Genomic DNA, 14,798 nt, shown 5'->3' on the forward strand with positions numbered 1-14,798 from the left:
TGAGTTGTCCTTTCTGACAATTGTTGATTTGCCTCCGATGGTAATGTCTAGTTTAACTTGCTTTGATTTAATTAGTGAAATAACTATATTACGAATTATATACTGCGAAACTGAAGCTTTGTTCAAGTTTGTCTTCAGCTGAATAGGTAAGTAGGGAACGCAGCATTGACAAAATTCTCCAACTAACAAGTGAACCAGGATATCCATTAAGAACTTTACCAAACCATCTTGAGCTACAACTACATTAGACTCTATAGTATGTAATGTTATGATTCAGGCCAGAGTCTGTGCGTCTTATAATTTAGAACGCGTCTTACAAATCTCCGGTTGAAATATTCCATTTTGACGTGCTTCTTTACTCTTTTCAGGTGCTAGTCCTCTGCAAGAACTTCTCATATACGGCGAAAACCAACAAAGTTTCCGAAGGTCATCAGAATGCTTTGATGTATCACAATACACGGTCCGATATGGTCTCTTAGTTTGAGAATTCATCTTGATTGACTATAATAGCCTATGAAAATGTAAGATGATTGGTGTCTGTCGCTACATCAAGAGGAAAAGTAAATATTACTTTAATAGTGATTTTGGAAGGTATACTGTAATAGATCTCGATTTGATTTGGATAAGACGCAGGTTTTTACCATTTAGTGTATGTTAGTCTTTAGGAAAAACAGTGTTGAGAAAAGAGAAGACGAAGTTACTTTAGACCAGACAAAATAGGTACTGGCAAAGGATTGACAAATCTGGAAAGAGTTCCATCGACAAGAGTAAATCTTATTAAATGAATGAAGTCTTGTAAGATATTGATGTAGATATAAACGCAGGTTTTACCTGTCTCTCCTTTTTTAATTTCTGCGTTTTATAAGGTTAGATGATATTAGGGATAATCAGGATGATTCAGAATTCTGATTTTAGAGTGATCTGTTTGATACTATACGTGGAGAGACTAAAGGTAGGTAGATGATACAATATGACAAGTCTATCGACAACTTCGAGATGAGAGAGAAAGGAGGATTTTCTTAAAATCAGAGTACCTATATATACATAATGTATATTATGTAGACTTGCATGGCTGTAACATTAATTGTTTCGTTAATCACATAGAATAGTTAAGTAGATCAATTTAATTGTTCACTGACTGATGTGCAGTTTATGTATGACTGAATTAATTCCCTCACCGCACGGCGAATTATATCAAGGACTTCGACCAATAACCGTACGACGTTTATGTATGTAGATAGCATTCGCTGCGTCTATTGGTCGAAGCCTTCGATATAATTCGCGCCGCGCACGACACGCTTGCCGTGCAGTCTCTGCTGCACTGAGAACCACAGCTTACGTCATATGGCTGAAATGTTTTGTTGTTAAAATAATTATTTTTCAATTAGTTATTTATTTGATATTTTCATTGTAAATAGGGTAGTCTCCAGATAATCAAATCAGTTACTTTTTACGAAACGTCAAAACACGAAATTTATTACGGAATTTGTATGAAAATGCATAGAAAAACGTGTGGAAATATCGCACTTATTATTACATTTTTCTTTATTAAAATTAGTAAATAAGTTACGTAGAGAAAAGAGTTCTTTTTTTACATTTGTCTTTATTTAGTAATCAGAATTTCTTAATTTATCTTTGACCTAGGAAACTACCCAATTCTATCGCAATCCGTCCTGTTGCAATTTGACTGACGAAATATAGGCCTTTTTTATATTCTTTTATGTTATTTATGGGCTAAATTCGTCTCTAGTATACCTACCTAGAACCATTTTTCACACAAGCCTTTATTGATAATGGCCCCGATTCCTGCAGATACCTCCTAATTTTACTTTTAGTTATACCTGTCATTTTCTTATCCGCCGAAAAAGAAAGTGACAGATGATTGACAGCTCTTAATTTTAAGAAGAATGAGTAAATGAATGAATAACGCGGGCACATCAAAAAAGTATCTCGTTGGTCGCAAACCGTTTGACGTGTGCTGTCAACTTAATTTTGTCGGATTATTAGCCTATGCAATTTTTTTATAGGGTTGTTTTAGATTTGTGTTTAAAATTGACATGTGTTCCATAAATTTTATGCTTGTCGATTACCCGTCCTTTTCCTTTTCGGCGCATAAGAAAATTAAAATAAAATTAGATGGTGTTTACAGGAAATAGCAACTAGCAAATATAAAACTTATCAATTTTATAATAGGTATTGTAGTACGAAATGTAATGAGTAGAGGTAACCACACAATCAGTATTGTAAAATATATGTATCTTAATATACTATATTACATAATACTTAGGTGCTGTTTTCAGTAACACAGTTGGCTCGACCATTATAGACGGCGATACGGCTCGCCTATCACATTGGTCTAACAGAAAGCTCGGTGAGGTGCGGTAGGGTGCGGGTAGTTGATCTTGCGATGGGCGTACCTCTGATTACCCCGATTGGGATATAGTGAGCTTAGGCTATGTTATTATGTTATAATATTACGTACTGTCACGAGTACTAATAAGTACACATTTTGAAACCATGTCACATTAACTTTTTTGACAAATTAAACCGTAAGTCTCATTAAATTTCAAATATGATAGTGCGACAGGGTTCTAAAGTGGGTACATGATATTGCTCATGACTGTACTATTTTTATTCGTATTTAGCTATTTGTATTTAATATTTAAAAACTTACAATACATCAACACGGACCTAACATTGAAGGAAAAAAGTTGTTATATCTATAGGAAAAAAAAAATGTATTTTTAATGCACAGTGATTTGATTACATATTTTTTTTATTTTTGTACAACACTTTTCCATTTAGATGTATATTTAAGGAGTGCCATTATTTAAATGTGTTATTAAATAAAAATATATTTATTATATTTTCTTTTTATTTTACCTCCAGAGCACAGGCATTTAAAAGGGTACATTGAAGCAAGTCACCTAAGTAAGCAATATTGCAATTAGACATTAGACATTTTTTGATGACAATATTGTTGGATGTTGCAATATTGCTTTTTAGATGAATGAGTGACATAAAAGATGTTAGTGACATCGTAACGAAAACTTTGAGGAATGATTCAGACCATGATTCATATCATAATTTTAAAAGACCTTCCACCCCATCATCCCTGTATTACAAACTTACTGTTACAAATGCCACTGGTATGGGTCATGTAATGACTACATACAGCCCTAACGGACTTTATCAGATAATCCGGTAATTCGATCAAGTATAATAATATAATGCTTCATATGGCATTAAATAATAAAAAATATAATAATATATATTTAAAAACAAATGAAAAACGAATGAATGAAAAAGTCCGTTATACCTTAACCTAAGAATACATACAGGGTGTTAGTGACATCGTAACGAATACTGAAGGGGATGATTCAGACCATGATTTTGAGCTGATATCAAGTAGGATTTTCCGTCGCAAAATTCATGTTTTTTTTTGTGTTTTTTGGAATATTTTCAATTTTACTTCTGCAATGGAAACTTCCAATTGTTATTAACTCAGAATAATGAGCTGAATCATCCCTACTCAGTATTCGTTACCATGTCACTTACACCCCGTACAAGTACGTACATGTAGCCATACAAGTAGATATGGGTGTTAGTGACACCGCAACGAATACTGAGGGGAATGATTCAAAGTATGATTCTGAGTTGATATCAAGTGGAATTTCCTGTCGGAAAATTCATGAACATTTTAGTGTTTTTTTTTATTATTTTCAGTTCCATACTTTTGCGACGAAAAATTCCACTTGATATCAACTCAGAATCATGGTCTGAATCATCCCTTAAAGTTTTCGTTACGACGTCACTAACACCCTATATATTATTAACCCATTTCAGCTACAGCGATTACTGCTTCTCATGGAAACTTCTTTGTTAGGGTTAGAAGATTTTCTGGATTGCTCTCAAGTGTACCCTCATATGAATACACATAAAAGTGTATTAAAGTAGGTAAATTATACATAAAGTAGCGTAGGCATTAAGTTGAAGATGACACATGGCAATGTGAGAACAAAGTGCGTGCTGAGGTTATCATAGTGCCCAGTACCACTGCACTCTAGACGTCATGCCACATACGTCATAATATACCTACGTCATGCATGTAATGGACGTTTAAAGCAATATATCTATTTATTGATAAATTTATATATTATATTTTTGATATTTTTATATTTGTTGACATAATTGACAAACACTTTACAAAAAAGGTTATTATAAAGTTAGTGATTATTAGGCAGCTAAATTACTCAATTGTATACCAATATTTTATGTTTATTTTTATTTTTTTAAAGAACGTCTAGGGCCCTGTGCCAAAGTTTTTCTTGCAGCTTCTTTTCCCCGGCTATACAGGTTGTGAGTAGCTGCAGTAGTTTTAAGCGGATGAGACGTTCGTTATGTAAAAATTGACGATTCAATAAAGATATTTTTGAAATTTGAATTGGAAGGGCCGAGTGAACGTGAAACGCACGCCATACTGTTTTTTTTTGACGTGACTTATTGTACATTTGCCGCAGATGGCATTAACTACTTGGAAAACTAGTTTTATGCTTCTTTTTGGACTTTTCCGGCAGCTTTAGAGAATTTTCCGGCTGGAGTGTGTGTCGATTATGACAATGTGCTGAGCTATAATACCTACTTACTTCCATCACAATGTATGACCACATTTACTCCAATTAATTTTATTACTTTAGCATGTTGATGCTCTCACCAAACTTTGTGATCCATCAAAGTTATTTTCGTGATATATCCCCGCCGGGATTTGAACCCGGGACCTCCAGATCGTGAGCCCAGCGCTCAAATCACTGGACTACGGAGGCCGTTAAAATACTTCAGTAATTTCAGTTTATTCGTATAGTGGCAACACCTACATGGACCAAATTGGAGATGTCCTTGGAAAAGGTTTAGTACGATCTACTCTGAACCGGCGTGCGTGTATGACACGATTGATAAATGGAGGAAGCAAGAGAAGTGTGTCAGGTGAAGCAAATGGAATCCCATAGTCTCTGCCTACCCCGGTGGGAAGTAGGCGTGAGTTCATGTATTTATGTATGTTACGACCACAAGACGTATATGGAAGTGATTGTAGTATGGGATATTCTCCATCTGGTATCGTTCTCACGGGAATCGAACCGCACTTCCTCATTAGAGTCAATCACAGTCAGCCCTTTCATTGCACAATCTGACCCAGATACCGCCCTATAAGGTCTAGGACACTAGGTGGATACAAGTGTAGGACAGTTGTCCTATCCACACTACTATAACTGTGGGTGATGGTAGGGTATGTACATTGACCAAATTGGAGATGTCCTTAGAAAAGGTTTAGTACGATCTACTCTGAACCGGCGTATATGAAACGATTAATGAACGCGGAGAAAGCAAGAGAAGTGTGTCAGGATCGAAGCAAATGGAATTCCATAGTCTCTGCTTACTCCGGTGAGAAATAGGCATGAGTTTATGTGTGTATGTATTACTGTGAAAATAACTTCTATCATGTGGGTCGTGAGGTGGATTACCAACCTCATCAACCCTGGTGTCGGGGTTACTATTTAGCCGCCAAAGGCCCCTAACATATTGACTAATGTAACGAGTACTTACGTCAATAAGTAGTAACCGAGACCAATTAACTGCTTTGCGTGCTGAGCACGGATCATCTTCTTTCGGACAATCGGGTGATCAGGTCTTAACCAAACCAGGGCTCTGAAAATGATTTTTGTGATTATGTCTCCACCAGGAATCGAACCCGGCACCTCCGGATCGTGAGCTGAACGCTCAACCACTGGACCACAGAGGACGTGGTATCGTCTATTCCGTGAGTAAGACAATAATATAACCACTTCCATTTTAACCAGATTTTTATCCATGGACTAATTAAGCAATAGATAGCCACTATAATAGCCTAATTATTATTTGCAACATTTATGCGTAGTGTCAAAATGTTATCTAATAAAGTGTAACATTAGAAGGCGCCGCTTTTATCTAGACCTGTCAAGAATGTCAGTTATGAAATATATAGCGCTGGAATGAGCTAATTAATTTGATAGAAGATCCATAATTTGATAACCTATAGCCTGTTTCAGTTTGTTTAGTATGCATGTAGTTGTATCCAGTTCGCTTAAAGTCGCTTAATATTAGAACCAACCTGTAGGCTCTGTACGGCAACCGCACCGAGTGCGGCGCGAATTATTATATCGAGGCCTTCGAACAATAGCCGCTTGACGTCCATCTACGTAGATAGCATTCGTTCGCGGCGTGGTTGTCATGCAGACCCGGCTGGAGACATACAGAACTTTAGGGGTATATCATCATCACCAATTTAAGAGCCACGCTCTTGTCGGTGCAGCATTATCCATGCTACTTTTTAGGGAAAAATAGGGCGGTGGTTTCCCTCTTGCCTTCCGCACCCCCAGTACTCGCGACTCGTGTCTGACGCGAGTGGGTACAAGCCCCCAAAATCATCTGGATCTTCCCCTATTCTTTTTTTTTTAAATAAAATAAGCTCGCGTTTGACCACAATCTCACCTGATAGTAAGTGACGATGTGGTGGATCACGCTTATTAAATATAAAATTAAGTATAAAATATTGTAAGTACCTACTTACTAATACTTTATAAGTACTAAGTATTATACGCCTTTTGAGAATAATAATAATTGATTATTGTTACGGCCTCCATAGACCAGTGGTTGTATTGGGCTCACGTTCCCGAATTCCCGGGTTCGAATCCCGGTGGGGATAAATCATAAAAACGATTTTATGATCCGTTTAATTAGGACATTATAGGCTGATCAGCCGATTGTCCGAAAGAAGAATGATCCGTGATTCGGAAGGCAGGTTAAGAGGTTAGAAGTCGGACAATGTTCACGTTTCCCCGTCTGATTCATCGTTACTACGCAGTTGCAACGAAAACACTATAGGGATACATTAAACACCATGAGATGTCAGTGGAGATTTATTTTGACGCGCCGAGTGCCAGTTATTGTGATAAATCGCTGGTTTTCCCGCCCCACTGTGATGGGATGAGAATTATAATAAATAACTACAACATGGGCCACGAAAACAGTTCTTAGAGTTCCGAATTTAAAAACGAAAAACAGAACCCAGAATCACTTTGTTACCCGTAATCATAAATGTTGTTATACCACGGAGGCTGTTAATAATACCCACGTGGTTTAGTGGTTAGAATTGTAGGCTCACGATCTTGAGGTCCGGGTTCGATTCCCGATGGCGACATTCTCGAAATCATGCACTTTGAGAGATCGTCTTTTGTTTGGTAAGGCTTTTCAGGCTTGCATGACCTGATTGCCTGCAAAAGTACGTTGGTCCCAGCTATTAGCCGTAAACACCTCCACCAACCGGCAGTGGAGCAGCGAGGTGGAGTATGCTTCATACTCTCTCCGGTTGATTGAGGGGAGGCCTGTGCCTCCCGTGTGACGTATATAAGCTGTTTATGTGTAGGTATTATTATAAATATAACAGTTAGGTACACGCATAAACCAAACCACAACAAAGCAAGACAAAAGTAAGGAAATGGAGATTTGCCATTACTCATAGAAAATCCATCACTACATACTTTCCTGGAAGGAAAACCAAGGTCCTTATCTAATTTTATGTTATTTTATTTGAAGTTTAAGGAGCTCGGTGGCGCAGCGGTCAACGCGCTCGGTCTGCGATTGTTAAAGTAAAGCAACTTTCGCGAAGGCCGGTCATAGGATGGGTGACCACAAAAAAAAAATTCATCTCGAGCTCCTCCGTGCTTCGGAAGGCACGTTAAGCCGTTGGTCCCGGCTGCATTAGCAGTCGTTAATAACCATCAATCCGCACTGGGCCCGCGTGATGGTTTAAGGCCCCAGCAGTGGGGACGTTAATGGGCTGATGATGATGATGATGGAAGCCGTTACCTACTATATTATTGAGTTATATTATTATGAGCCTTAAGATAAAGATTTTGTGACAAGATGGATGCACAGGTACTTCACATCTTGAGAAAGAGAGCCCAAAAAAGAGTAAAAAGTAAAATACACTTCTCATCAAAAAAATCGAAACACCTTGCAAGTTTACGTTTTGTCAGGATTATCAGAAAAATGTGTACATTTAGGAATAAATGTTAAATGTCGTTTAATAGTGAGTAATATGAGCTTATCAAATCTTAATGTTAATGTTCTAAATTTAAATGAATTTTTCATAGGTTTCGTATTTTGTTAAATGAGTCATTTTTATTCCGTATGGAGTATAAAGGAAATGGATAAAACAACACACGTAAATGAAAAAAAAGCTAAAAAACGTTTATTTAATAACTTGTATTCCCTCCCCGAGCTCTAATTACTGCTTCCATACGGTTCTTCATCGATCGGATGAGAGTCACGATCACATGCTGTGGTATATTGTCCCATTCCTCTTGGATTGCATCTTGCAGCTGGCTAAGTGTTTCTGGGGCAGGATCTCTTGCTCGAATTCGTCTCTTTAATTCATCCCACAGATGTTCAATGGGATTCATGTCCGGGCTTCTTGCTGGCCATTCCATAATAGAGATATCGACTTCGTTAAGATAATCTCGTACGACGCCCGCGGTGTGAGCCCTAGCATTGTCGTGCATGAATATGAAGCCGTTGCCAATAAAATGTGCATAGGGCATCACATGAGGCTCGAGACACTCTTCGACGTACCGATGACAGTTTAGTGCAGGCAGACGTGGCCCAGACACGAAAGCAAGCTCTGTCTTACCGTCGCCGGCGCTGATTCCTCCCCAAACCGTCCACGAACCGCCACCATAGCTGACCTTTTCTTCAATGCAGCATTGTGCATAGCGTTCTCCGTCTCTTCTGTAGACCTTGTTCCTTCCGTCGTTACCATACAGCATAATTTTACACTCATCAGAAAAGAGAACTTTGCTCCACTGTAGGTATGACCAATTTAGGTGCTCACGTGCAAAGTTAAGGCGCGCTCTTCGATGGTCTGCAGTTAATTTCGGCCCATTTGCTGGCTTATGCGGTACCAGTCCACGATCCTTCAACCTTCTTCTAATTGTAGAGTCACTTACAGCCACCCTTCGTACAACACGAAGCCGCTGCTGCAGTTGAAAAGCGTTAAGGCGTCGATTTCTTAAAGAAGTTGTTACAATAAATCGATCATCTCGCTCAGAAGTGACCCGATTCCTGCCAGATCCTGAACGGCGCGTGAACAAACCAGTCTCCCGATAACGTTTATAGACTCTATGAACAGATGACAGGCTTAGATGCAGTCTTGCAGCCACAACACGCTGACTAAGGCCAGAATCCAGCAATGCCACAACTTGGGCGGCTTCTGTGGGCGAAGTATCCATACGTTTTAGAAAAAAAACCTTTTTTCAGACGTCCCAAAGTCACAGTATTGAAATAAAAAACAAAGTTTAAGGATAGGCGCCAATTTTTAGTTTTTAAACGCTAAATGTACTCCAACCCTAAACACACATTTGTCTCAAAACAGTGATTCATTTCGTTTATAAGATAAACAAATGAAATTCTAATTTTGAATTTAGAATTTTCGCTTATTACTGTAATGGCCAAACTGCCAGCTATACATTTATGTATTTTTTTTCATCGTATGAATTCTTTTTTGTGTTAAATTCGGACAGAAACAATGAAAACGGAAGTGTTTCGATTTTTTTGATGAGAAGTGTATAATTATAAAGGTGTAAAGAAGTGTACAAAGTGTATATCAAGGGGTCTGTAACTTTAGTTCGAATGTCAGTAGTTCGATGAATGCTTATTCAACTGAAATATGTTTCGAATTATGTTTTTAACGAACGATCATTCTTCCGAGTCAACTTTGTATCGAACCCCTCTTTTACCGACGAACGGTTGACCGAAGCATTCATCGAACAAGAAATGTGAGTTTTTCGATGAATGCTTCGGCCAACCGTTCGTCAAACGAGAGAGAGGCCTTTACCCTGCAGTGGTGTCTAGCTAGTCACATAATCACCAATTTAAGAGCCACGCTCTTGTCGGTGTAGCATCCTCCATGCTACTTTTTAAGGAAAAATAGAGCAATGGTTTCCCTCTTGCCTTCTGCCCCGCAGTACTCTGTCTGACGCGAGTGGGATGGCGCCCAGAGTAGTCTATTTCAAAGCCGTACTAGGCCTCCTGTCCTTCGCCTCTGAATAATACTGACAGTTACCGCTGCCCTCTATCAGTTTCCATGTTACAGTCCCTGTGACTCGCCTTGTCTAGGCTAGTATAGATCAGAAATATGGAAACGACATACAAATAGTAGTAGGTACATAAGAGTTATGGTTACGTACGGTTTAAAAAAAGGACGATTCAAAGTGTAACCACGTGTAACCATTCGTTTCGGACATATTCCATTAAATAAGTTTCCTCATTTGATGCGGAAAAGTGGAACATCGAATTACTCTGAGTGTGGTGTGGTAGAAAACGTATATTACCACATTTTAATGAAGTGTGTTCCAAATGAGTCGGAAAGATTTAATTTACACCATATTTACTCAATATAACATATTTAATGTCTTCTTCTTTGCGAGTCGATGGCGATCGATACTAATTATTTTAATAAGATTAAAAGATTCAATTTTTAAAATTTTTATTTTTTTTCTTATTTTGTTATGTTGGCGGATGTAACATTGCTCTGGCGAATCCCTTGTCAAAATACGCCAAAGCACTTTACAAATTAGTGCATATTATATGCTTATTGTATTTTGTTTTTAATACCACTTTTTTTGTTCCTATACAGAGCGACATAGTTGCTGTTTGTGACTAAGCTCTAAAAATAAAGATTGAAATAAAAAAAAACATTTTACCTACCTGAATAAAAAAATATATTTGTAACTTTAAGCACAATAGCTATTGTTGAGAGTGCATACATTTGAAATGATTATTGAGAAAACAAAAACATTACGTGCTGATTTTTATATTGAAAAAAAAACAAAACTGACAGACATTTTAAAAACCAATGGAACATAATGATATTGGCAAGTATACCTTTAAAAAAAAAACTTAAGACGACCGAGGAGGCTGTCGTTGACAGCTATTATCCGCCATTTTCGTAGCCTATTCCACTCCACGTGTGAATATCAGCGGATGTTACAACAACAGGCGATAACTAAAACCATGTCTATTCCCCACATTGTACTACTTCATCTTCTATCGTGTTGGTTTTCAGGTGGATTACCAACCTCATCAACCCTGACGTCACAGTTATTATTGAGCCGCCAAAGGCGCCTGACATGACTCACGTAATAACTATGTACGTACTTACATCAGTAAGTAGTAACCGGGACCAACGACTTAACGTGCCTTCCGAAACAGATCATCTTACTTTCGGACAATTGGATGATCAGACTGCAAAGTCCTAGCCAAACCAGGGCCCACAATGTGACTTTTGTGATATGTCCAATGTGAGCCAATGCTTATATGTACAACGTACCTAATATTACCTACTTTCCTACTGTTTGTATCCGAATATAGTCATATTCCGGAACAAAGTATTAATTCCGGCATAGTAACAGGGAAGCCCTATGAGTCACCCACACGGTGCCATGGTGCATCGATCCACCCTGTATAGCAGCTCACCGTTACAACACAATCATAGACGTAGTACCTCTGGATAGTTCTAGAAAGTCCCTATTATCCTTCATTATAACGCCCAACTGGGCACCCTTAGGCCTGTTGTCTTAAAATTTGTACCGGATGAGAGCCCTGAGCGCTCCCCATTTGTCCGTGTTAGTAGTTAATGCTATAAAATTCCTTCATTATAAGTACACAAACAAATTATACAAAATTGTCAGAAACTAACATGCACAAATGCGACCATAGACGGCGATACGGCTCACCACCTATCAGGTTGGTCTAACATAAAGCATAAGTGTGGGTATTTAATTCATCTTGCTATGGATTTAGCTCTGACCTCCCATTGGGATATGGTCGTGAGCTAATGTTACGTAATCTTGTAGGGACAAGATCCCACTGCTAAGCAAAGGCCTCCCCTTCCTCTTTCCATTTTTCGCGGTCCTGTGCGTACTACGGCCAGTCGCTCCGACAAGCGTCCAAGTAGAAATAAAGAATAGAATAGAAATAGTTTATTATAAAAGGACGCCACAGACAATAACATAAGTAAGTAAAGTAAATAAGTAAATAAACTTTATTACATCATTTAAAATTTTCACAAAACACAATTTTTTTACAAAAAAAGCAAAACGGGTGTTTGGTGAAATGATCAAAAGGAGGTGGTAGTAGTCAAATCGTCGCGCCATCTCTTTAACTTTATTGTTATTTTTTTACGTTAGTAATAATAAAAAGTCATTCTCTGACTAAATCTAAATGTTTTAATAAAACTAATTTCAAAGTTGCCTCTCCATTTACCACAGCTCAATGACATTAATACACGATGACTCATTCAACATAGGGTGAATTGCGTTCATTTTGCAATTATTGTCTCGACATAGGTGATTATTTAGCATAAAAGGTCTTCATACACAGAGGCGGTACTCTGTTATGAATAATATCGTCGTTTGTATGAAGTGTCCGGGGTGTAGTTCTGGGCTGGAAAGCGGAAAGTTAGTATGAAATCGCTTTATTTATTTTATTTTTTATTTATTAGGCACATCAACAGTACAAACACACAACAATTAATATAACTTTCTTATAGGCCCGTGCTAGTGTTTGAAAGAAAGAAAGAAAGAAACATTTATTATTTCCGGACACCACAGACACAGACAGACAGGTACATTACATTTAACACAGGACAGAAACCACACGGAAATCAATAAGTACACAGACAAAAAAAAATCCAAAACAATAAGAAAAACAAACCAAAATCATAAAAACAATAATAATAAAACTAAGTATACTAAATGCAACGCACTGACGGCCCGATCATCTGCGGTGGAGTCCGGAATAAAAGGACCTCGCTCAGCATAAGTCGCGGCGTGAGCCACGACGCTGGTATTCTGCGAGCCCTGCACCAAAACACCAATTTGCACCAATTACAGACGTGCACAACTTATGTAATTAACGTGCATGTACAATTTGGATTAGTATCAGAATTTGCTTTAGTATCAGTTTTACACCACCTCTGTGTGTTCAATGCCTAAACGGGCAAAACGACGGGTAAAACAACCAGAGTGTGTCGCCTGTTGATGAAAATGATAACATTTAGATTGCCTATGTTGATTACCTCGGTAATAGGCTACTTCAGGACTTGAGTCTTGGAAACATTAAATTTATTACTGAGCCGAATAAAGAACAGGGGGGTTCGAAGCATTTCACCTAAAAAAGCAATATTACAATTTCACATTTGCGCATATAAAAGTAAGTGCGCATTGCAAACAAATGTCAAATTGCAATATTGCTTTTTTAGATAAATTGCTTCGATTTAGCCTTTTTAACTTAATATCATTAGTGTCCACTTTTTACGAAAGTCAAAACGAAAAATTTCCTTAGACTGCATGGTAATACTGTCCTGTGACGTCATCAATAAAAGCGGTCAAACGTCGTATTTATTGTTATTTTATTCGATTTTCGAATTTAAATTCATAATTAAAATTCGAAAATATGTCAAAAATGAATTTGATTTTAGAACATCTATAAAGTTTTTTAAAGTTCACATTTCTAGACACTCCGGTGTTGTGACTTTTTAATTGTTATTTTTTATTAGCCTACTTTAAATAAATAAATAATCTAAGTAAACTCTACGTTCTGGAGCCTCTTGGCCCCTTTTTCCTTTCAAGATTTTTTCTAAGTTTTTTCTTTCTAAGTTTCAAGATGCTCCATCCTGCATCAAGTTTGAGGTCACAACGATCTCAAGAGTCCTTAAAAAGTATTCTTCCATCCATTATTATTCTGATTAAAGAGAAGCAATATATGTAGCAACATAATTCTATAGCTAGGTATCTGATCCAAATATCAAACGACAACTTGTATTTTTATGTATGCCTCTATATCACATTATATTTTTGAATAATTTAATTATGTATTCGAGCAATGAGAAAATCCGAACAGCGCCCTCTATAATCTTTTTTGGGGAACCTAGCCGTTTCGTCCCTACATACATACATAAACTCACGCCTATTTCCCACCGGGGTAAGCAGAGACTATAGAATTCCATTTGATTCGATCCTGACACACTTCTCTTGCTTCCTCCACATTCATCAATCGCTTCATACACGCACGCCGGTTCAGAGTAGATCGTATTAAACCTTTTCTAAGGACATCCCCAATTTGGTCATCGTAAGAAAAAGAAAAAAGTGGAAAGTCCCTCATTAGTCAAAAAAGCTGTGTGACCATGGTAGTGGGCTTACGATCGGACTAAAGTAACACCTGGAGGGGGTGAGGTAAAACTAACTCGGCGCCCGATACGAATTGGTGCGGGGCGAAGAGTTACCATTCTGAACGTGTATCCACAATAAACCTTGAACTTTACCTGACCTTTCTGTAACCAAAAACCGGAGTACATTTACCTGTTAACACACCAAAATTATTAATAAGGACCCTGGCATTGTATGTTTCATTTGCATGTAAAGTCTGAGGACTAGCCTAAAACCTGCTAAATTATACGAGTACATTTACTTAAGCTGAGGACAGAGCGAGCGGTGTTCGCGCTAAACTGCATTTTATTGCGTATAAAAGCACTGTTGCTTTTATTTTTTTTGTTGGTACTGTTACCAATGGGCGGCCTTATTGCTCAAAAACAATTTCATCCAGGCAACCACAACCAGGACTCATCACCATCATTGGCCTTATACGTCTGTTTCAGACGATTTATGACGTAACCAGGACTAATTTTGTTATTAAGTATAGTTGTT

The 14,798-nt window shown here is 37.8% G+C and overlaps 1 protein-coding gene across 3 annotated transcripts in view; it reads left to right on the forward strand.

The window, feature by feature from the left end:
* Positions 1–2,864, forward strand: part of LOC126374195 (phospholipid phosphatase 1-like) — a 38,607-nt gene extending 35,743 nt beyond the window's left edge. For all 3 annotated transcript variants that reach the window (XM_050020695.1, XM_050020696.1, XM_050020697.1), the window contains exon 7: positions 369–2,864. In XM_050020695.1, the coding sequence (XP_049876652.1) occupies positions 369–479 (111 nt within the window). In that variant the 3' untranslated portion in view covers positions 480–2,864. The remainder of the gene's footprint in view (positions 1–368) is intronic.
* The last annotated feature ends 11,934 nt before the right edge of the window (positions 2,865–14,798 follow it).

This window comes from Pectinophora gossypiella, chromosome 17 (assembly GCF_024362695.1).
Source record: "Pectinophora gossypiella chromosome 17, ilPecGoss1.1, whole genome shotgun sequence".
Classification (NCBI taxonomy): Eukaryota; Metazoa; Arthropoda; class Insecta; order Lepidoptera; family Gelechiidae; genus Pectinophora; species Pectinophora gossypiella.